The sequence below is a fragment of the Bos grunniens genome, chromosome 7, assembly GCF_055505025.1.
Source record: "Bos grunniens cultivar Pamir isolate PY7600 chromosome 7, Bosgru_T2T1.0, whole genome shotgun sequence".
NCBI lineage: Eukaryota > Metazoa > Chordata > Mammalia > Artiodactyla > Bovidae > Bos > Bos grunniens.
The window spans coordinates 18,865,315-18,889,538 of NC_141171.1; the positions used below are offsets into that span (position 1 = coordinate 18,865,315).

At 50.0% G+C, this 24,224-nt stretch overlaps 1 protein-coding gene across 1 annotated transcript; it reads left to right on the top strand.

The window, feature by feature from the left end:
- The first annotated feature begins 1,122 nt into the window (after positions 1–1,122).
- Positions 1,123–2,567, top strand: ZNRF4 (zinc and ring finger 4). The gene has a single exon (XM_086410006.1). It carries the CDS (start codon positions 1,387–1,389, stop codon positions 2,464–2,466), a length of 1,080 nt encoding a protein of 359 aa, XP_086266132.1. The 5' UTR covers positions 1,123–1,386; the 3' UTR covers positions 2,467–2,567.
- The last annotated feature ends 21,657 nt before the right edge of the window (positions 2,568–24,224 follow it).

Below are 24,224 nucleotides of genomic sequence, written 5' to 3' on the forward strand. Positions count from 1 at the left end.
AGAGGAAGATCTAAGCTGAGAGAATAAAGCTGGTTCAGGTGGTCTCCGGGACCTAATGCCTGATGATCTGAGGTGGAGCTGATGTAATCATAATAAAAATCAAGTGCACAATAAGTGTAATGCACTCAAATCATCCTGAAACCATCCCCCCATCCCCAGTGCACAGAAAACTTGTCTCCATGAAACGGGTGTGTATGGGTGTGGTGTAGTCAGTTGTGTCTGACTCTGTGACCCCATGGACTGTAGCCCACCAGGCTCCTCTGTCTGTGGGATTCTTCAGGCAGGAAGACTGGAGTGGATTGCCATGTCCTACCCCGAGAATCTTCCCTACCCAGGGATTGAACCCATGTCACTGGTGAGCAGATTCTTTACCACAGGCACTGCCTGGGAAGCCCCTGGAAACAGGTCCCTGGTGTCAAAACGGTTGGGGACGGCTGGTCTCCCAGGTGATGGGGACTTGGGCCACTCGCTGTTGCTAGCCCAGCCCTGACATTGCACTTCTCCCACCCCTCCCATCAAGTCAGTTAGACCCTGAAGACATAAGTACTGAGACCTGAAGGGTAAGAAAAAGCCGGCCACGGGGAGATAGGATCTTTCAGACTGAGGCACAGACTATGCAAAGGCCCTGGTGCAGGATTGTGCTGGGTGTGTTCACGGAAGAACATCAAGGAGATCTGTGTGTCTGGAGCAGAGTGAGCAAGGGGGAGTGAGGGAGGGAGGAGGTCTGGGATTTGGGCTTTAAAACCTCATGGGCAGAGGGTGCCCTGAACAAGTCTAAGTCCCCTGGGAATCTCGAAATGGGTGAACATTGACTCCCTTCTTCAGTGGGTCTCTAGGAGGCTTGGGGAGATGATGATGGCAGAATGTCAGTGAGAAGGCTGGATCCATGCCATGGTGGGGAGCATGGGCTGGCAAACCACTCTGTGGCACCCCTGAGCTTTACCCTTACAAGGTCCAGGAGCTAGGGATGTGCTGAGACTTCTAGAAGTTTTTTCCAAGGTTGCCCAGCGCCCAGGTCAGAGCCCCAGGAATTCTGTCTTGGCAGGGGGTGGAGGGACTGGATGTAACAGGACGATGTCACAGAGCCTGGGGGCATCTAGAACCCTAGGGGCTCCTGGTCTCAGTGTCATCTGCCAGGAAGGCCGCCTGGGTAGGTTATCTCCTCCTGGGACCAGCCTTCAAGGACAGAATGTGAGCCTGGCTGTAGGGCCACCAGGGTCCCCGCTGCTCTGCTCAGCTGCCTCTGAGCCACCTTTTCAAGTTCACCTCCATTCTCTCCCCGGCCACGGGTCCCCTGGGAGGCCCTGGAGATGCCCAGAGGCCTCCCATTGGCAGTCCCCAGTGGGACCTAGCTCCACGCCGCCGCTGGAGAAGGCCGGGCCAGCCATGGGGCGGCAGCAGCCAGCTGTGGCCCTGGGGGCAGTCAGGATCTCGCTGATGCTGCTGGGGCTGCTTGCTCCCTCGCAGGCAGTGGTGCGGGCCGTGCTGGATGGCAACTCGAGCATGATGGACTTTGCGGATATGCCAGCCCTGTTTGGGGCGCCCCTGGCCCCCGGGGGCGTGCGAGGCTACCTGATGGAGGCCAAGCCAGCCAACGCATGCCATCCCATCCAGGGCCCACGGCCGGGCAACGGCTCCCTGGGCGCCATCGTGCTGATCCGCCGCTACGACTGCACGTTCGACCTCAAGGTGCTGCACGCCCAGCGGGCCGGCTTTGAGGCGGCCATTGTGCACAATGTGCGTTCCGACGACCTGGTGCGCATGGCACACGTGTATGAGGACCTGCGGCAGCAGATCGCCATCCCATCAGTGTTCGTGGGCGAGGCTGCTTCCCAGGACCTGCGGGTCATCACGCGCTGCGACAAGGCGGCCCACGTCGTCCTGCTGCCCGACTACCCGCCCCACCCGGACCTGGACTGCCACCCAGTGCTGGCCGTCTCCTGGGTGCTGGGCCGTGCCCTGGCCCTGCTCACCAGCGCTGTCTTTGTCCTGCAGCATCTGTGGCGTTGGCTCTGGAGCTGGCGGGCCAGCAGGCAGGCAGTCAAGGCACAGGCCACCCAGAGGGCCCAGGTGCGCACCTTCACCAGGTGTAACGACCTCTGCGCCATCTGCCTGGATGAGTACGAGGAAGGCGACCGCCTCAAGGTCCTGCCCTGCTCCCATACCTACCACTGCAAGTGCATCGACCCCTGGTTCTCCCAGGTTGTCCGGCGCTCCTGCCCCATGTGCAAGCAGTCAGTGGCCGGCACGGAGGACAGCTCTGACTCCACCGTCGACAGCCACGGGGACGAGGAAGATTCCTCGCTGTCTGGCCGCCACATGCCGACCTGGCTTGTCCAGGCCCGGCTGCGCTCCCGGAGGCTGGCTCTGCTGACCCGAGCCACCTCCCGGCGCCACTGTAGTGCCACCTCTGTGGGGGAGGCCGATGCCAGTGCGCCCTTGGAGGGGCCCCCAGAACGCCACTGAGACCCGCCAGCCCCAGACTGGTAGAGATCTGGGCGGGCAGGGTGGAAGGAAGGCATGTTTTTAGCCTGGAGACTAGATAATAAAGTGGGTTTGAAAGCGGATTCTCCCCCTGGCTACTCTGGGGCTGCCCAGTCCCTCATGCCATCCGTCTGGCAAGTCCCAGCTGAGCCCAAGGCTGGCTCCTGGTATCTGAGGGTGAGTTAGGGGATGTGGGGGTGGGAGGGTGGTCTTCTCAGGGACGTTATGTACCTCATCTCCATGGTGGCCCTGTGACGGGGCCACCATGCCTCAGTTCAAATCCTGGGTTCACAGGGCCTGATTCCTAATATTCGCTTTCATTTAAACCTTAAAAAACAATAAACTTGTTACTTTGGAATAATTTTAGCTTTACAGGAAAATTGCAAAGTGGCTCTGGACAGTTCCCATGGACCCCTCACCCAGCTTTCCCTGAGCGTTGACATTTTACATCAGCATAGCATTTTTTCTTTTTAACGTTTTGAGTTTTTGGCCACTGAGTGTGTGGGACCTGGGCTCCCCAACCAAGGATCGAACCCACACCCCATTGCAGTGGAAAGCAAAGTCTTAACCACTGGGCCGCCCAAGGAAATCCCCAGCAAGGCACGTTTGATTCAACCTTGAGGGCACCGTGAGTAGGTTATGATGAACTCAACTCTGGGTTCAATGGAAATTTCCTCATCATTTCAGCTGCTTATAGTGGAAAGTGTCAAACACACTCAGGTAGAAAGAACGGAATGATGACTCCCCACATGTACCCATCACTCAGATTCAGTGATTTATCTGTGCTGCCACGCTGTGCTAAGTCGCTTTGGTCGTGCCTGACTCTTTACGACCCAATAGACCATGGCTCCTCTGTCCATGAGATTTTCTAGGCAAGAATACTGCAGTGAGTTGCTGTGCCCTCCTCCAGGGGATCGTCCCGTGTGTACCCATCCCTCAGATTCAATGATTGATCTACTCCTGGCCATTCTTGTCTCCTCTAATTCTCCTCCTTCCTTGCTGTTTTTTAAAATATATTGTTTAACATTTTTATTTATTTTATTTTTGGCTGCTCTGGGTCTTCGTTGCTATGTGGGCTTTTCTCTAGTTGTGGAAAGCAGAGGATACTCTCTAGTAGAAGTGTGTAGGCTTCTCCTTGCAGTGGCTTCTTTTGCTGCAGAGCACGGTCTCTAGGGCACATGGGCTTCAGTAGTTGGCACACATTGACTTGGTAGTAGCAGTTACCCGGCTCTAGAGTATAGGCTCAATGATTGTAACACATGGGCTTACTTGCTCCAAGGCACGTAAGGTCTTCCCAGATCAGGGATCAAACCTGTGTCTACTGCATTGTCAGGTGGATTCTTTACCACTCAGCCACCAGGGAAGCCCCTCCCTTGCTATTTTGATGTAAATTCCAGATGTTTTTTTCACCTACAAATATTTCAGTGTGTGTCTCTAAAGCAGTAGTTCTCCACTGTGGTGGGGATGTTGTGTCCCCGGGGACACTGAGTGATGTCTGGGGGCATCTGTGGTCATCATGACTGGGGGCCTTCTGGTATCGAGTGGGTGGGGGCCAAGAATGCTGCTCCATACCTCTTAGCCCCTGGGAGGGTCTCACCCCAGAGAATGATCTGATCTGACTGTCTACAGTGCTGAGAGGAGACACCCTGCTCTACAAGATAAGACCCCTTCAAGAGCAACCTCACAAACTCCAGTATCAAGTCCAGAATGAAATGATTCCTCATGCGTGCATGCATGCTAAGTCGCTTCAGTCATGTCCAACTCTTTGAGACCCTATAGACTAGCATGCCAGGCTCCTCTGTCCGTGGGATTTCCTAGGCAAGAATACTGGAGTGGGATGTCATTCCCTTGTCTAGGGGATCTTCCTGACCCAGGTCTGTTGTGTCTCCTGCTTTGGCAGACAGGTTCTTTACCACTAGCACCACCTTGATGCTATAATGATTCCTAAATCGTGTTGAATATTCATCCAGGGAGCAAGTGGAAATGTGCACATTTATTATACTATGGTACGATTTTTTAGGCTATTTGAAGCAGGACCGAGATAGAATCTAGAGTCACTGATGGTCTCCTAAGTCTCCTTAATTTTTTATTTATTTTTAAAAATTGGTTCTGTAGGTTTTAAAAAGTATTTAATTTATTATTTACTTGCTTGGCTGCACTGGGTCTTAGCAGTGGCACTTGGGATCTTGCTTGCATTTTGCGAGATCTTCCTTGCATCACATGGGATCTTTCATTGAGGCACACAAATTCTCTAGTTGTAGTGTGAGGGCTCCAGAGCTCATGGGCTTCAGTAACCACGGCACTTGGGCTCAGTGGCTCTGTGGCATATGGCATCTTAGTCCCCCAGCCCGGGATTGAAGCTGGGTACCCAGCATTGCAAGGCAGATTCTTAACCACTGGACTACCAGGAGGTGTGTCCAAAGTCTCCTCTAATCCAGAGCTTCTCCTGCCATCTTTCTCCCTTTAATTTTCCTTGCAGTTTATTTATTTGAGGCCACTGGGTCCTTCATCTTGCAGAGATGCCCCTGATCTGGGTTTTGTCAATTGGGTGTCCCCATGGCATCATTTCAGGCTTCCCAGCTGGCACTAGCGGTAAAGAACTTGCCTGCCAATGCAGGAGATGTGGGTTCAATCCCTGGGTCAGGAAGATCCCCCTGGAGGAGGGCATGGCAACCCACTCTAGTATTCTTGCCTAGAGAATCCCATGGACAGAGGAGTCTGGAGGGCTACAGTCCATGGGTCACAAAGAGTCGGAAACGACTGAAGTGACTTAGCACACACACATGTGGTATCATTTTAAGTACGCCTCTGCCTCCTTTAGTTTCTTTTATTTTTTTTTTTCCTTTAGTTTCTTTTAATTTCTAGTTGGATTCGGAGACCAGCGTGGATGTGATTTAATTTTATGGTAAATAGATAACGGTGTTTCTTCAGCTCCCAGTGTAAGCTTTCCTCAGAAACTTGGGTCAATGAAAGGGTCTTCTGGGCAACAAAGAAGGGGCGGATGCTAACTTGGGGCAAGCGTGGTCAGAAAGATCTGAGAGGGAAAGTTGTATAGAATTTCTCGGGGGCACAGCATAGGTGATAGGATTTGGACACAGTCTGCTCTTAGTGGCTTCATGAGTGAGTATCTGTATTTAGTCAAATGTCTTCTTTTTCACACATTAGAGTGGGTTTTTTAACTTTTTTTTTTTTTGCTTGTGCTGGGTCTTCATCGCTGTGCTCAGGCTTTCTCTAGCTGTGTTGAGCAGCGGCTACTCTTCATGGCGATGTTTGGGCTTCTCTGTGGTGGCTTCTCGTTGCAGAGCACAGACTCGAGGGCACATGGGCGTCAGTAGTCGCAGCACATGGGCTCAGTGGTTGTGGTGCTCAGACTCTAGAGCGTAGGTTCAGCAGTTATGGGACATGGGCTTAGTGGCTCTGTGGCATGTGGGGTCTTCCGGGACCAGGGACTGAACACATGCCCCCTGCATTGGCGGACAGATTCTCATCCATTGTACCACCAGCGAAACCCACGAGAGTGTTTTTCACTTGTGTCTTGCTATCTGCACTTCCCAACCTAGCTGGGAACCTCCAAAGTAGTTCAGAAAAAAGGGAGTCTGTTCTTGGATGGCTGATGGCAAAGGGTAGGCTCTTGGTCATGGCTCTGGTGTGTGTGTGTGGGGGGGTGGGGTGCAGAGAGGGGGGCTGAGGTCCTTGCACACTATTCCTGGGAGATGGTAAAGACCTCCTACCCAGTGTTTGAGAGGCTTTGCTCCCAGCCCACTGGCCCTAAGGCCACAAACGGAGGCTACAGTATCCAGAGAACACTGCCTCAGTCACTCTGGGTGGCCGTCAAAGTCCAGAGCTGCCAAGAAGGAGCAGGCCTCTCTGCCCAGCAGGCATGGACTGGGATGAGGATGGAGAAGTGGAGACAGGGAGTGACATGTGTAGCAGTCAGGCTTGGAGTTAGCAATGGGACCTGAGGCCCCATCAGAGCAGCTTAAGCACAGAGAGCTATTTCTCATGAAGTTGAGTAGTCAGTCCAGGGATAACATGGAGGTGCCACAGTGTCCGGGCCCCAGGTTCCTTTTGTCTTATTGTCCCACCCCCTCAGCAAGTGCCCTTCTCCTCATAGAGCACAGTAGCTGCTTGAGCTCTAGCCATCACATCTGCATTCCACTCAATGAGAAGGAAGAGCTTACCCTTTCTCTTTAAGGACACTTCCCAGAAATCCCATACACCAGTTTTGCTCATACTCCACTAGCCAGAACTCAGTCATATGGCTACACTTGCCTGAAAGGATGTTGGGAAATGTAGTCTATTCTGAATGGCCAATGGTCCAGCTGAAAACCAGGGGTTCTATTACCATGGAAGAGAGAACAGATATTAGAGCTGGCCAGCATGCCTGTCATTTGAACACATTTCTGACCCAAAGAACTACCCAATTCATGTTTGTTGAATAAGTGAATGAATGAATGAATCCCCGCACCTCTAAGCTTGAGCCTCCTTCAAGGTCACAGGCTCCACAGCAGAGCAGGCACCTCCTGGTTCACCAGACATTTGGCTTTTCTCACGATCATGCCAGCAGAGGGAGTGAACTCACGAGGGATGAAACCCAGCTCTTACTGAGGCCCTACTGTGCTCCAGGCCCCAAGTTTTATAGCCTCTTCCCACCATTAAACCTCCCTGAGCCTCATTTTTGCCATCTGTAATATGGGAACCATAAGAGTACCTGCCCTGCATGGTTTGCCAACCACATACAGTGCCTCACACCTACTAAGCACTTTGTCAGTATTTGTTGATTGACTGAGTGACCTGCCCATAACCCAGCTATAAAATCAGGTGATCAGAACTGTGGGGGAACCACAGGCACTGTGTTGACCCAAAGGGAGGTGTCTTCCCTAACCCAGAAAATCTGGGAGTCTTCCTGGAGGCAACGTCTTCTAGATTCAGAGCAGAAAGGGCAGGAATCAACACCAGGAAAAGGAGAAGTAATCCTGGCAGCTGGAACAGCATGGGGAAAGCCCCAAGCAGCCTAGTTTAGCATCCAGTAGGTGCTTAATAAGTGCACACAGTGCTCCCTGCCCCCAGTCAGGTCCAATGTCCTCTGAGAAGGGGCCTCAGCGTCATCCCAGCCTCCTCAGTGCCCCAGCAGCCAAGTCTGGGCTCCTCTCCAGCTGCCTCCGGGAAAGTCGGGCGCTGCCAAGGACTGCCAGCTTAGCGAGGCCAGCCTGTGCCAGCCCCATCGAGCTCATCTGATGGCTGACTTAGGGGAGCACCAGCAGAGGCTGCCCCTTGTCCATCCAGGAAGTACCCTGGTTGTGTGTGTATAAGGGGTGGTGGTTATTCAGTTGCTCAGTTGTGTCTGACTCTTTGTGACCCCATGGGCCGCAGCACACCAGGTTCCCCTGTCCTTCACTATCTCCCAGAGTTTGCTCAAACTCATGTCCGTTGAGTCGGTGATGCCATCCAGCCATCTCATCCTCTGTTGCCCCATTCTCCTCCTGCCCTCAATCTTTCCCAGCATCAGGGTCTTTTCTAATGAGTCGGCTCTTTGCATCAAGTGGCCAAAGTATTGGAGCTTTGGCTTCAGCATCATTCCTTCCAATGAGTATTCGGGGTTGATTTCCTTCAGGATTGACTGGTTTGATCTCCTTGCAGTCCAAGGGACTCTCAAGAGTCTTTCTCCAACACCACAGTTTGAAAGTGTTAATTCTTTTGGGGAATGTGGCCAAATGGGGAAACTGAGGCTCAGAGGATGGACAGCCTCACGGATGGGGGTGGACTTAGGCAAAGTGTAGCCTCCTGCGTGACTTCAGAGCACACACAGCGTGGTGGATGCTGGGTCAAGCTCTTTCTGCACCAACTCCCGGCATCCAGAGCCAGGTTCCTGTGCATACCCCCACTTCCCAGAGGAAGAAACGGAGTCCGAGAAGGAGGGTGTGGCCTGCTCAGGACCACAGTCCTGGAATCTGACTGAGCCAGTAGTGACAGGGAGCATACTTCTGCACCTGAGACAGTCCTCTCCACTTCTGTGTTTTAATTTTAAAATATTTCTTATTTTTATTTAGCTGCATCAGGTCTTATGGCAACCCACTCCAGTACTCTTGGCTGGGAAATCCCATGGATGGAGGAGCCTGGCAGGCTGCAGTCCATGGGGTTGCTAGGAGTCAGGCACGACTGAGCGACTTCTCTTTCACTTTTCACTTTCATGCATTGGAGAAGTAAGTGGCAACCCACTCCAGTGTTCTTGCCTGGAGAATCCCAGGGACAGGGGAGCCTAATGGGCTGCCGTCTATGGGATCGCAGAGTCGGACACGACTGAAGCGACTTAGCAGCAGCAGCAGCAGCTGCATCAGGTCTTAGTTGTGGTAGGCAGGATCTTTAGTTGTGGCATATGGGATATACTTCACTGACCAGGGATTGAACCCAAGCCCCCTGCAGTGGGAGTGCAGAATCTTCGCCCGTGCACCACCAGGGAAGTCTCAGTCCTCTCTTTTACAGGGCTCTAACTTTGAATTCTGAATTCCACTGGCCACCGCCTCCCCATGTGTGGAAATCAGCTCCAGCTGTCTTGTCTGTGCAACAATTTGTGCTGCCACCTACTTGTTCAAGCCTGTTCTGGGCACACGAGAGGCAGCAGTGACCCAGACAGACCCAGTCCCCACCTGCCTGGGACTCCCAGTCTAGTGGGAGGGGTGGGCTATGACAAAGCAGTGGCTTTGACCAGGGCTGTGAAGGGGGAGACACTGGTGCTGTGAGGGGCCACAGGGGCACTTGACCTAGCCTGGAGGGTCAGAGAAGACTTCTCTGGCAGAGGGCATCTACCACAAGACTTGAAGGAGAGAATGGAAGCAATTGGGCTGGGATGGGAAGAGGGTTCCAGGAGGAGGGAACAACACATGCAGACTCAGAATCCTACAAGGCACACAGGCTTTCAACCTTATTGGACATATGTGCGTGCATGCTAAGTCATTCCAGTTGTGTTCAATTCTTTGCAACCCTATGGACCACAGCCTGCCAGGCTTCTCTGTCCATGGGATTCTCCAGGCAAGAATACCGGAGTGGGTTGCCATGCCCCCCTCAAGGGTATCTTCCCAACCTAGGGATCCAATCCACGTCTCTTACGTCTCCTGCATTGGTAGGCAGGTTATTTAACACTAGCATCACCTGGGAAGCCCTATGGGACACACACCCCTCCTCAATATGCATATGCATTTTTAAACAAAAAGTTTTTTTTTAAATTATTATTATTATTTGTCACATGGCACAGCATGTGGGGTCTTGGTTCCCTGACCAGGGATTGAACATGTGCCCCCTGCAGTGAATACACAGAGTCTTCACCACTGGACTGCCAGGGAAGTCCCTGCATATGCATTTTTAGTAATGACAAATGAATGACACTTCAAGTCCATACTGAAGCTCTCTTCTGCAGCCTGAAAATGCTTGGGCTCAACTATTCCAGAAAGACAAATGGAATTAGCTCCTATTTTACTCAATCCTGGGGCTTCCCTGGTGGCTCAGCTGTAAAGAACCTGCCTGCCAGTGCAAGAGACATAAGAGACATGGATTCAGTCCCTGGGTTGGGAAGATCTCCTGGAAGAGGGCGAGGTAACCCACCCCAGTAGTCTTGCCTGGAGAATCCCATGGATAGAGGAGCCTGGGAGGCTGCAGTCCATAGGGTTGCACAGCATCAGACATGACTGAAGTGACTTAGCACGCATGCGCGCATACTCAATCCTATTTTCCAGACGAGAAAACTGAGGCCCAGAGAGGTTAAGCAACTTGCCTGAGGGCAAACAGCTCAGAAGGGCCGAAGCTGGGTGAATGGTGGGATGAGAAGGCAGGGTGATTCCCCCAACTCCCAGGCCAGGTTGATTAGGACATCCCTCACCCCTGGTTCCAACCCAGCTCCTCCTCCCAGCCTCCTTTGCTGCTGCTGCTGCTGCTAAGTTGCTTCAATCGTGTCTGACTCTGTGACCCCATAGACGGCAGCCCACCAGTCTTCACCGTCCCTGGGTTTCTCCAGGCAAGAACACTGAAGTGGGTTGCCATTTCCTTCTCCAATGCATAAAAGTGAAAAGTGAAAGTGAAGTCGCTCAGTCATGTCCAGCCTCCTTTGGTGGGTGCCAAACCACTCCAGGGTGGCCTGAGGTCAGTGTGTTCTTCACCTCCTCTATTCTGCACCCTCTGCTCCTAATGATACAACCAGTGAGGAGCAGATTCCAGAGAACTGTTACTGCCATTCCCAGCAGCCTCTGGAGGCAGCTGCAAAATCATGGAGGCTACAAGGAGGCTGCCCGCCAAGATCTCAGCCGGGATGGCATCTGGAAGGGGGGCCGACAAGGCTCTGATTCATCCCCTGACCCTCCTTTCTTCCTCCTCTGTCTCCGCCTCCTCCCCACGCCCTGTCCCCTTCCTAGCCCACCCCTCCCAGCCTCCCAGCCAGGCCCAGGAGGGGAGGAGGCTTTTAGGAACAGATGGCTGCCTTCCTCGCCCAGCGCTCTGCCAGTTAATTAACGCCGCCTGTAATTAAACTTCCCACAAATTAGCTGTCAGCTACGCTAAAGGGAACCGTCCCTCTCAAATGCCACCTTGACTTGCTGAATTGTGAGCCTTGTCGACAAAATAATTAAAGGCAGAGAGAGGCAACCAAAATTTGGAGGCTTTTTTTTTTTTTCCTTTTCTAAATCTCTATCGGTGTCTATGGCCAAACGCTCCCATCTGAGACCTGGGAATACAACCAGGCTGTTTTCTGAGGTACCCTGTATTAACACCTTTCATTGTGAAGGAAATTTTATTGAGCATCTATTGCAGGCCACATCACTTGCTGAGAAAGGTCCGTATAGCCAAAGCTATGGTTTTTCCAGTAGTCATGTACAGATGTGAAGAGTTGGACCATAAAGAGGGCTGAGCATTGAAGAATTTTTGCTTTCAGATTGTGGTGCTGGAGAAGAAACTCTTGAGGGTCCCTTGGACTGCAAGGAGATCAAACCAGTCAATCCTAAAGGAAATCAACTCTGAATATTCATCGGAAAGACTGATGCTGAAGCTGAAGGACCAATACTTTGGCCACCTGATGCGAAGATCCAACTCATCGGAAAAGACCCTGATACTGGAGAAGATTGAGGGCAGGAGAAGGGGACGACAGAGGACGAGATGGTTAGATGGCATCTCTGACTCAACGGACATGAGTTTGAGCAAACTCAGGGAGATAGTGAGGGACAGGGAAGCCTGGTGTGCTGCAGTCCATGGGGTCACAAAGAGTTGGACATGACTGAGAGATAGAACAACAACAACAATTGCATGCCAGAAACTGTGCAAGGAGGTGGTATGCACAGTCACTGCTTTCTTGGAACTCACATCCTTGACATTTTTTTTTTTTTTGGCTGTGCTGCGTAGTATGCTGGATCTTAGTTCACTGACAAAGGATCAAACTCGTGCCCCCTGTGCTGGGAGTGTGGAGCCTCATCCACTGGACTGCCAGAGAAGTCTCTTAACATGCATTTTTAAAAGCAAAGGAAATATATGATGTTATTACAGCTGGGGGAAGTGCATTCAGGGAGAGGGGACAGCCAGTGCAAAGGCCCTGAGGCTGGACCACTCATGATGGGGACTGGACCAAGTAGAGCCAGAGGAGGGGGTGGGAGTGAGCCAATTTGGTATCCATGATGCAGGCACAGATGACAGGATTGGCCGACACCATAGTTCCCCCTAATCTACAGCTTTGCTTTCTGTTGTTTCAATGACCTGCTGTCAAACCCAAGTCCAACAATATTAAATGGAAAGTTCCAGAAGTCAAGAATTCATAAGTTTCAAATTGCTGCCATTCTGAGCAGTGTGGTGAAATCTTGCGCAGTTCCCACTCCCACAGTTCCCTTGTACTCTGTCTCACCCCGGGCTTTTGAAAAATGTTTATTTATTGGGCTGCAGCAGGTCTTTGTTTGGGTATTCAGGATCTTTTAGCTGTGACATGTGGGATCTAGTTCCCTGATCAGGGATCGAACCCAGACCCCCTGCATTGGGAGCACAGGGTCTTAGTCCCTGGGCAACCAGGGTAGTCCCCCACCCAGGGCTTGAACCATTCCTTTATTTAGTGACTCTTGCCTGCGCGTGGTTTAGTAGGTGTCTCCATAATCAGGTCAACTATCGCATTACCGCAGGGCTTGTGTTAAAGTGAAAATGAAGTTGCTCAGTCGTGTCCGACTCTTTGCGACCCCGTGGACTGTAGCCCACCAGGCTCCTCCGTCCATGCGATTCTCCAGGCAAGAATACTGGAGTGGGTTGCCATTTCCTTCTCCAGGGGATCTTCCTGAACCAGGGATCGAACCCGGGTCTCCTGCATCGCAGGCAGACGCTTTACCCTCTGAGCCACCACTTCACAGAGGCTACAAAGCATAAGCCTAGTGATGCCGGCAATTTGTGCACTCTCTAACCGTGCCTGATTTATCAATAGCCAATGTTTTGTAATAACTGTAAGTGGAGTGTAACGTTTAAAAATTGTATTAAAAAAGCTTTATCACAGGTATATTGTTGTTTGTTTAGTCCCTAAGTCGTGTCTGACTCTTTTGTGACCCTGTGGATTGGAGCCCGCCAGGCTCCTCTGTCCATGGGATTTCCCAGGCAAGAATACTGAAGTGGGTTGCCATTTCCTTCTCCAAGAGATCTTCCTGACCCAGGGATCGAACCCGGGTCTCCTGCATTGGTAGGCACGTTCTTTACCATGGAGCTACCAGGAAAGCCCCATAGGTACAGGAAAAAACATAATAAGGCTTGGTACTATCTGAGGTTACAGGCATCCACTGAGGGTCTTGGAGTGTTTCCCCTTGGATAAGTGTGGACGATTTGTATACCTTATAGAAGTGGAGGGTAAGAGAAAGGGAAATAGAAGAGCAGGGGACTCCCAGATCTTTGACCTGGAAGCTGACCCACAAAGATGGCAGATTTGCACAGAGTGAAACCTTAAAAAAAAAAAAAAGTCTTCATCCTCAAACCAATTTTGAGCATGGCAGCCCACTCCAGTATTCTTGCCTGGAGAATCCCATGGGCAGAGGAGACTGTGGGCTATAGTCCATGGGGTCGCAAAGAGTCGGACACAACTGAAGTCACTTAGCACGCATAGACACAGGGACTGGGGGTGAATGGAGTGAGCCAGAGCCTCTGCACTCCTGGGCAGAGGGGTCTCCTTGGCATTCAGGTTGGGGGTGAATGGTGTGCTTGCCTGTCAGGACATAATCAGATTCTGACACCTGCAGGGTTGAGCCTCCAGGAGAACTCAGGGGAGACCAGTGATGTGCCCTCTGGATACCCTTGGGCTGCAGAGACTTAAGCCCCAGCATCCTGGGGTCAGAGGATGGTATGGGAGCGTTCCCAGGCAGGCAGGAAAGCCAGCGTGAACCCTGTATTCCTGCCCCTCCTAGGATATTTTGCAGGCCCACAGGACAGTGTTCAGGCCCTTGAAGCACCTCAGGGCCTTTGCACAAGCTGTGCTTTCTGCTTTCAGATGGGAATACCCTGTCCTCCCTCTGCTACCACCCCTTTCTGCTCCTTTAGGTATCACCTTCTCGATGGCTCAGCTGGTAAAGAATCCGCCTACAATGCAGGAGACACAGGAGATACGGGTCGGGAAGATCCCATGGAGGAGGAAATGGCAATCCACTCCAGTATTTTTGCCTAGGAAATCCCACAGACGGAGGAGCCTGTCAGGCTATCATCCATGTTGTTGCAAAGAGTCGGACATGACTTAAGAGACTGAGCGTGCATGCACACACTCAGCATATATGAGTAACACCCTCCAGTAGGGCCTGAGGCAGCCTGTTCTCCCCTCCCAATCGAACACAGTAGCAATAGGAAGAAAACACATATACAATAAATGTGATGAATAAAGCTTAGTAAAAACCAAAGTCTATTAACTTTTTTTTCTTAATTGTCCACATCTTGCAGTATGCTCATTCTTATTTCCCTGAGCAGGGATCAAACCTGTGCCTGCTGCAGTGGAGTTTAACCAGTGGACCACCAGGGAATTCCCAAAGGCTATTAACTCTTGATTCTCAATGAGTTTTAGTGTCATCCCAATGGAAAGTTTCTATTTTGGGTGTTTTAGGCATTGGAATTGCAGGAGAGGGAGTGTGGGCCTGTGGGGGGTGTTTGTTGATTACCTTTATCTGCCGGGAGCATGGAGGCAGCATATATGGTGATCAGGAGCCCAGGGTGCCACAGGGCCTGGTTCAAATCAGTCCTACCCACCTTGGAACTCTGGGAAGAGAGCAGGGGGCATCACCTTTCTGTACCTCAGTTTTCCCATCTCTAAAATGGGGATGATAACTGTCTAATTTGTGATGCTGCTGGGGGAGGGGATTAAATAATTTTGGTTATTATATTTAATAGCTGCAAAGTGTTTGAAACACCAGGCCACAGCAAGGTGTCAATAGCTTTTTTTAAATTTAATTTTTATTTTATATTGGGTGCTGGATCATAGAAAAAGCAAGAGAGTTCCAGAAAAATATCTATTTCTGCTTTATTGATTATGCCAAAGCCTTTGACTGTGTGGATCACAATAAACTGTGGAAAATTCCTCAAGAGATGGGAATACCAGACCACCTGATCTGCCTCTTGAGAAATTTGTATGCAGGTCAGGAAGCAACAGTTAGAACTGGACATGGAACAACAGACTGGTTCCAAATGGGAAAAGGAGTTCGTCAAGGCTGTATATTGTCACCCTGTTTATTTAACTTATATGCAGAGTACATCATGAGAAATGCTGGACTGGAAGAAACACAAGCTGGAATCAAGATTGCCAGGAGAAATATCAATAACCTCAGATATGCAGATGACACCACCCTTATGGCAGAAAGTGAAGAGGAACTCAAAAGCCTCTTGATGAAAGTGAAAGTGGAGAGTGAAAAAGTTGGCTTAAAGCTCAACATTCAGAAAATGAAGATCATGGCATCTGGTCCCACCACTTCATGGGAAATAGATGGGGAAACAGTGGAAACAGTGTCAGACTTTATTTTTCTGGGCTCCAAAATCACTACAGATGGTGACTGCAGCCATGAAATTAAAAGCCACTTACTCCTTGGAAGGAAAGTTATGACCAACCTAGATAGCATATTCAAAAGCAGAGATATTACTTTGCCAACAAAGGTTCGTCTAGTCAAGGCTATGGTTTTTCCAGTGGTCATGTATGGATGTGAGAGTTGGACTGTGAAGAAAGCTCAGCGCCAAAGAATTGATGCTTTTGAACTGTGGTGTTGGAGAAGACTCTTGAGAGTCCCTTGGACTGCAAGGAGATCCAACCAGTCCATTCTGAAAGAGACCAGCCCTGGGATTTCTTTGGAAGGACTGATGCTAAAGCTGAAACTCCAGTACTTTGGGCACCTCATGCGAAGGGTTGACTCATTGGAAAAGACTCTGATGCTGGGAGGGATTGGGGGCAGGAAGAGAAGGGGACGACAGAGGATGAGATGGCTGGATGGCATCACTGACTTGATGGATGTGAGTCTCAGTGAACTCCGGGAGTTGGTGATGGACAGGGAGGCCTGGCGTGCTGCGATTCATGGGATCGCGAAGAGTCGGACACGACTGAGTGACTAATCTGATCTGATCTGATAGTTGATTTATACAATGTGTTAGTTTCAAGTGTTCAGCTAAGTGATTCAGTTATACATATACATGTACTCATTTAAATTATTTATTTATTTTTAAAACTTACTGGCTCCGCCGAGTCTTGGTTGCATGAGGCATCTTTAGGTGTGGCATGCAAACTCTTAGTTGTGGCATGTGGGGATCTAGTTCCCCGACCAGAGGTCGAAACTGGGCCCCCTGCATTGAGAGTACAGAGTTTTAATCACTGGACCACCAGGGAAGTCCCTCCAGCTATTTTTTTTTAATTTAATTTTTATTTCATGTTGGAGTACAGTTGATTTACAATGTTAGTTTCTGGTGTACAGCAGAGTGATTCAGTTACACCTATATACATATCCATTCTTTTTCAGATTCTTTTCCCATATAGGTTATGAAATCACTAGCTCTTTGTTCAGTTTTTAAGATAATAATGAAATAAGGACAAGGCTCAGGAGAAATAAGATTATGGGTACCCTCGTCTCTGAGAAAATTATTATTGGCAAAGATGTTCACTTTAAGGCATGTGGGTAGGACTTCAAAACAAAGCAGAAAGCTCAGAAAACAAGAAAAACAGTGAGATCTTTTACACTCCTGCCCTCTCCACTCTTTGTAAGTTAAAGACACATTCTTCAAGAGTTTTCTGATGTAATGGATGTACATCTGTTCCATTGAGGTGGCAGTTATACAGGTGTCTGTATTTGTTAAAACTCATCGAACTGTATACTTAAATGACCCCTCGATAAAGACACCAAAAATATGAATGCCCCATACGTGGGCTTGTGGGTGTGTTCCTCTGTTGCTGGTAGGAATGCAAAATTCCTACCAGCCAGCCTAGAAAACTGGCAGTTTGTTAAAAAGTTAAACACACACCTACCATATGACCCAGACACCCTACTCCTGGGTGTTTACCCAAGAGAAATGAGAAGCATATGTCCACAGGAAGACGTGTGTCACAGTGATCACAGCAGTTTTATTTGAAACTGCCAAACACGGGAAACAACCCCAATGCCCATGAGTTTGTAGATAAACAAACTTCGGTCCCTCCACACACCAGAATAAGAGAGCAGTGAAAAGGAAGGAACTTGACACAGGGAACATCTTGGACGCACCTCAAAAGCATTATGCGGTGAAAAAAGCCAGATTCCAAAGACTGCGTCCTGTACGATTCTATTCATAGCAATGTTAAAGACAGGCAAACTAAACTGTGATGATGGAGAGTAGAGTTACCTGGGGGGAGGAGGGCATCCATTGGGAGCCGCCGCCTAACCCAAGCCTTCCAGGTGGTGGAGTGTTAAGCATTTTTTAAAATAATAATTTTATTTTTGTATTTGTTTTCAGATGTGCTGGGTCTTCCTCGCTGTTCAGGCTCCTCTCTAGTTGCGTTGCAAAGGCTTCTTCTCATTGTGGTGGCTTCTCTTGTTATGGAGCACAGGTTCTAGAGCATTTGGGCTTCAGTAGTTTGTGGCAGGTGGGGTCAGTAGTTGCAGCTCCTGGGCTCTAGAGCGCAGGGTCAATAATTGTGGCACACAGGCTTAGTTGCTCCTCAACATGTGGGATCTTCCCGGCCTGGGGATCGAACCTGTGGCAGGTGGATTCTTTACCACTGAGCCACCAAGGAAGCCCTGGAATGTTCTATATAGGGTCAGAACTAGGATAATCTCAAGGAGGTACAGTCCTGAGTGACAAAATTCAAGGGAGCATTGTAAAAGTTAGCACTCCAGGGAAACAACATTTGACTGCAATATTTGGAAAAACCAAAATTACAGCCCTCCAAAATCTAGAATGAGCAAAATGTCAAAATTTCAAATAAAGACAAGATTTGACCTTGCATTTGTTAGACTCACCTCCACTGCGGTCTCCCTAACCTAGGCCCTGGTTCTTTCTGTCTCTTTCTCTGACCACTGGCATCTATGGGGAGGCTGGATGGTGGTGAATCTATGCTTGGGCAAAAATGCATCCGGCTATCCAGCTAAGATTTGTGCTTTCCATCTCAAAAGGAAAGTTAAGAAAAAAGAGAAATGGGCTGACAAAACAACCTTATCTAGTCTCCAGAAGGCTCACAATTAAAAAAAAAAAAAAAAAAAAGCCTATTAGAATGGTTCAGGGAGGGGAGGGGAGGGGGATTAAGGAGGAAGTACATAAAACAAGAACCAGTGGTCAGAGCAGGGGCGCAATCGAATAAATGTTTGTTGAATGAATACCCAGTGAAGAGGAAGGCACGGCCCCGAACACGCCCGAGCTCCCAGTAAATAAACAAGTGAACAAGATAATTAAGAGGGGAGGCCCCCCTGCCTCCCCCTCGCCGCCTCTGCCATCCCTGCCCGGCTTGGCAGCGCTGACAGTACAGCCTGGCTTGCCAGGAAACCGCCAGCCCCTGCCTACTCTTTCTGCCATCAGGCTGCTGCCTCCTGGGCTAGAGGGGGAAGGAGTGGGGGCTCTCCGGTGGTCTGTCCCCAGTCTCCATTATTCTGTGAGCCCAAGAGAGAAGGGACCTGGGAACGATTTCACCTGCAGTATCCCCAGTGGGTCCCAGGCTGGCATAGGCTGGCATACAGTGGGCTCTCAATTAATGGGCAGTTGTCCTGAAAGGTCAATCAAAGCCCTGGGGTCTTTTGATTGCAGGGGCTGGGCGGGGGTCTTCTATCTTTCCTGCGCAGACCCGAGGATTAGGCGCCCCTGGGAGCAGAGGGAGGGGGGCAGGAGTCTCTAAATTCAGCCTTCCTCTTCTCGCTAGGGCTTGAGCCCAGGGAGGGGCAGGGGCAATTGGAGGGGTGTCCCACAGTCAGGAGGGGAGAGCAGGTGCTCAGAGGCTCCAGGGACCGGTCCACCATGCCTCACAAGGTCTGAGTTTTCTTGGGAGCTGGACAAGAGCACGGCTCCAGGCTGGCCAATGGGAACGCGGAAGGAACGCATTACCTCATCAGGAAACGCGGCCATTGGCTAGGGGCTCCTGTGGGCGGGAGTCGGGAGCAAGCTCTAAGGGACCGCGATGCGGTTGCTGGGTCCAGCGGGGAGGGTCTTGATGGAGGAGAAAAGAGAAAGGGGGACAAGGGAGGGGAGAGGAGAGGGGGAGGGAGCGCATGAAAGAGGAATTTGGAGTGTCTGTGTGGCTATGAGTGGGTCTTTATAATAAGCGTGCAGCCCTCTACTCCATGTCGCTCCCTACGCGGGTCCCCTTGCTTGGACATCCTGAGCTTATTTTAGCGGGGATGCGAAAGAGGAAAGAGAGGGTTCCCCCACCGCTATATTAGAGGCCTCTCCCCAGATTAGGAGCCCTCACCCTCATACACACACACAGACACACGCGCACACATAGTGTCCCCAAGGCTGCGTGGACAGACTCCACCCCACCCCGTCAAACAGGCCCTCAACTTGTTCCTCTGTGCCTGAGACACCACCATTCATCCCGCAGAGTCCCAGGGCACACCCTCCAGCCGCAAACAGCCCTGCAGGTTTCAGGTTGAATTTCTCTGAGCCTCAGTTTCCCCCTGTGTGAAATGGGGGTCCATAAAAGTCCCCACATCTGGGGAGATGCTGCAAAGATCCATGCAGTCAGCCAGCAAGCACATTTTCAGCATTAACTGTGTCCCAGGACCTGCACTAGGTACCAGGGTGACAGGAGGGACTGAGGCAAGCCTGGGCTCAGCTACCTGGACCTTATGGTCTGAGGTGGGAAATGAACAGAAACAGAGGAACATCGATTTCAGAGGACCACAGTGCTGTAAGGAAAGTAAAACAAGGGGAAAGGGAAGCAGAGTGAGCTGGATATTCTTTTAGACCAAAATGAAGGAAGGCAGAATTTCCCTGGTGGTCCAGTGTCTAAGAGCGGTGGGCTTCCCAGGTGGCGCTAGTGGTAAAAAAAACCTAGCCAATGCAGGAGACACAAGAGACTTGGGTTGGATCCCTGGATTGGAATCCCAACTCCAGTATTCATGCCTGGAGAATCCCATGGACAGGGGAGCCTGGCAGGCTGCAGTCCACGGGGTTGCAAAGAGTCAGACATGACTGAAGGGACTTAGCATGCACCAGTGTTTAAGAATCCACTTGCCAATGCAGGGGACATGGGTTCAATCTCTGGCCTGGGAAGATTCCACGCGCCTTGAGGCAACTAATCCCCTGCACCACAACTATTGAACCTGTGCTCTGGAGTCTGCAGGCCACAACAATTGAGTCCTCATGCCACAACTACTGAAACCCATGTGCCCTAGGGCCTGTGCTCTGCAACAAGAGAAGCCACCGCAATGAGAAGACTGCACACAGCAGCAAGAGAGTAGCCCCTGTGTGTAACAATGAAGGACCAGCACAGCCCAAAATTAATAGACAATTAAAAAAAAAAAAGAACGCTTGCCTAAGGAGGTGCTGTTTAGATAGAATAGAAAGAAGCTATCAGAAGATTGGGGGAAAGAGTTCCCTGGTGCTCCAGTGGTTAGGACTCGGTGCTTTCACTGCCGTGGCCTGGGTTCAATCCCTGGTCAGGGCAACTAATCCTGTAGGCCACATGATGCAGCAAAAAAAGAAAAAAAGATGGGGGAATAGCATTTCTGGCAGAGGGAATAGCCAGTGCAAAGGTCCTGGGGCAACAACCATGCATGACATATGGGAGGAATAGTGAAGAGGCTCAGGTGACTGGGCAGAGCGAGCAAAGGAGAGAGGGAGAAGGGGAGGGGGAGGTTGTACAGGCCCTTGAGGGCCACCAGAGGACTTGGGCTTTTACCCTAAGGAAGGTGGGAGCCCTCGAGTGTTGTGGGCAGAGAAGTGAGACCTGACTCAGGTGCTCACAGGTGCCCTCTGGCTGCTTTGGGAAGAACAGGCTGTGGGGGACCACGGCGGGAGCTGTGGGGCCAGGAAGGAGGAAATTGTGCTGATCCCGGTGAGTGATAATGGAGACAAACTAGGGAGAGAGTGAGAAGTGGATGAGTTTGAGGTATATTTTGAAGCCCGCAGATTTCATTCCAGAAGCGCTGAGTTTGGGGGAGGTGGAGTTTTGGTTCCTGCATACAGCTTGGCCTCCCACAGGCACTCAGTGAGCGGGAGTGGTGACTTGAAGCAGGGTGACTGAGTGGCCTTATCCTCCTCCACTCCCGTCAGACCTCCACGCTTCAGGCCAACTGAATGAGTGAGTCACCCTGGCTAAGCGTAGCAAGGCAGGGTGGGGTGGGGAGAGGAGCTATGTACTGGGTGCTGACTCAAGCCTCCCAGCCAGGCGTTTTTGACTCATCCACCGCCCCCACCACTGCATGTCCACGTGTGGCCCCAAGTGAGATTAGTTCCAAATCGAACCCCTCTCTGCAGGGCCCTCCTACTGAGGCAGGAGGTAGACGGGCCTCCCCAGGGTAAAGCAACTGGAGATTGAATCCGATGGACTGAAACGAGAATAACCCATATGGTCAACCCATTGACCAAGATGACAATAGCAGGACAATTAAGGCAAGCAGTCTGGGCCCTGCCCAGACCTCATACTGCTCATTCTCGAAGTCAGGAGAACTCCCTGACCACACATGCACAGAAAGGCTCCTTGGAGGCCAAAGGGGAGTTATGTCGAAAGTCCTTTGACACTCCAAGCCTTTGTGGTAGAATCCATCTTGGCTAAGAGATGAGTGTGCACAGATGGGAGGATCCTGAGATACATCAAATATGGACTGTGAACCAGGCAAATCAAAATGATTGGCCAAATGAAACCCAGAAGAAATGCCCCATAAAAGTAATTCAAACCACTATGAGGGCGCGACTCAATGACTCTCTCCCTGAGTTCGCCCGTATGTCTATGCACACGTACTGTACTCTTTTTGCTCTTCAGTTCAGTTCAGTTGCTGAGTCATGTTCAACTCTTTGCAACCCCATGGACTGCAGGCATTCCAGGCTTCCCTGTCCATCACCAACTCCTGGAGCCTACTCAAACTCATGTCCATTGAGTCAGTGATGTCATCCAACCATCTCATCCTCTATCATCCCCTTCTCCTCCCGCCTTCAATCTTTCCCAGCATCAGGGTCTTTTCCAATGAGTCAGTTCTTCACATCGGGTGGCCAAAGTATTGGAGTTTCAGCTTCAGCATCAGTCCTTCCAATGAATATTCAGGACTGGTTTCCTTTAGGATTGACTGGTTTGATCTCCTTACTGTCTAAGGGAGTCTCAAGAGTCTTCTCCAACATCACAGTTCAAAAGCATCAATTCTTCGGCGTTCAGCTTTCTTTATAGTCCAACTTTCACATTTATACATGACTACTGGAAAAACCATAGCTTTGACTAGATGGACCTTTGTTGGCAAAGTAATGTCTCTGCTCTTTAATATGCTGTCTAGGTTGGTCATAGTTTTTCTTCTAAGGAGCAAGCATATTCTTTTAAATTCATTTTTCCTCTTAATAAGTATTTAACTTGCTGCACTACTTTCTGTCTGTGTAGAGATTCTTTTCTGCAAAGCCAAAGGGGCAGGGCCCTTGTTACTGACCACTGATCTAGTGGCTAGGATTCAGTGCTTTTACCTCCTTGACCCAGCCCAATCTCCGGCTGGGAGCCCAAGCCCTACTCCAAGCCATTGCAGGTTGAGGCCACCTGAGATCACCACCCTCAGAGCTGAGGCCCCCAATTCTGAGATCCCAGCCTCGGCCTGATGCCAACATCCCGGTGCCACTAGTGGGGGCTTATCTTGCATACCTCGGGGTCAGGAAGCTCACTTTCTTTGTGCGAGTAAAAGATGTTATGAAAGTGAAAGCGTTAGTTTCTCAGTTGTTTCCAACTCTTTGTGACTCCCATGGACTGTAGCCCACCAGGCTCCTTGTCCATGGGACAGGCAAGAATACTGTCCATTCTCCAGGCAAGTAACTGCAATGGGTTGCCATTCCCTTCCCCAGGGAAATCTGCCTGACCCAGGGATCGAAGCTGAGCTGTTTGCATTGCAGACGGATTCTTTACCATCTGAGCCAGCAGGGAGACCCAAAGATGTTATGATTGATGCCCAAATTTGCCTCCATAGACAAGGATATCTTTTTAAAATTATAAATCTGGGGAATTCCCTGGTGGTCCGGTGGTTAGGACTCAGCACTTTAACTGCCATGAGCTCTTGTTTGTTCCCTGGGTCAGGGAACTAAGATCCCTCAAACAGTGCAGTGTGGCCAGAAAAAAATATAAGTAAATATATATAGTATAGTTTATATATACAAATGAATATATAGTATAATTTATATATATAATAGAAATCTGAACTTGTGTCCATCTACCACAAGCCCTCAGTGGCTCCCCATTACCCTCCGAACCACAAAATCTCAGTATTTTTATTTTTAACATTTTTTTCTTGTGACTGGAGCATGCTATGAATTTTATTACCACATTATCAGCAAGCCTTCTAGATAAATCAGTTGCTTTTGTCCAGTTAAAATCTTAGCTAATATTGATATTTTCATTGTACGATATTTCATCGTGCAGAACTCTGAACCAGGAGTTTTCAAACTGCAGGTAAATTTGTTTGGAAAAGAAATAGAATAAGGTAGAAAAGAAATCAGTATTTAAAAAAATTTTTTTCGAGGTACAGTTGATGTATGATATTATATGTTACAGGTGTACCATACAGTGATTCACAAAGGTTGTACTCCATTTAGTTATGGCTATATTCCAAGTGTTGTACAATATGTCCTTGTAGTTTATTTTGTTAAATTTTTTTTTAATTTAAGTAATTAACTGTGACCTCACTGGATCTTCAGTGCTGAGTGCCAGCGTTCTCTGAGGCGAGCAGGGCTTCTCTCTAGTTTCGGTATGCAAGCTTCTCATCGTGGCGGCTTCTCTCGTTGCAGAGTGTGGGCTCTAGGGTGCATTGGCTTCAGTATTTGTGACGCAGGGGTTTAGTTGCTCTGAGGCACGTGGGATCTTCCCAAAGCAGAGGTCAAATCCATGTCCCCTACGTTGGCAGGTAGATTCTTAACCCCTGGATCATCCAGGAAGCTCTCCTCGTGGTTTATTTTATACGTGACAGTTTTTATGCCTTCAACCCCGCCCCTATGCCATCCCTCCCCGCTCTCCTCTCCCTCAGCATGTTTTATAAGGTCCTGTTGTGGCCTGGTCTCTGCCGCCTCTCCAGCTCACCCCTCCAGTCACACTCAACGTTGCCCACATATTTCCTTCTTAACCTTTGCACAAGCTGTTCTCT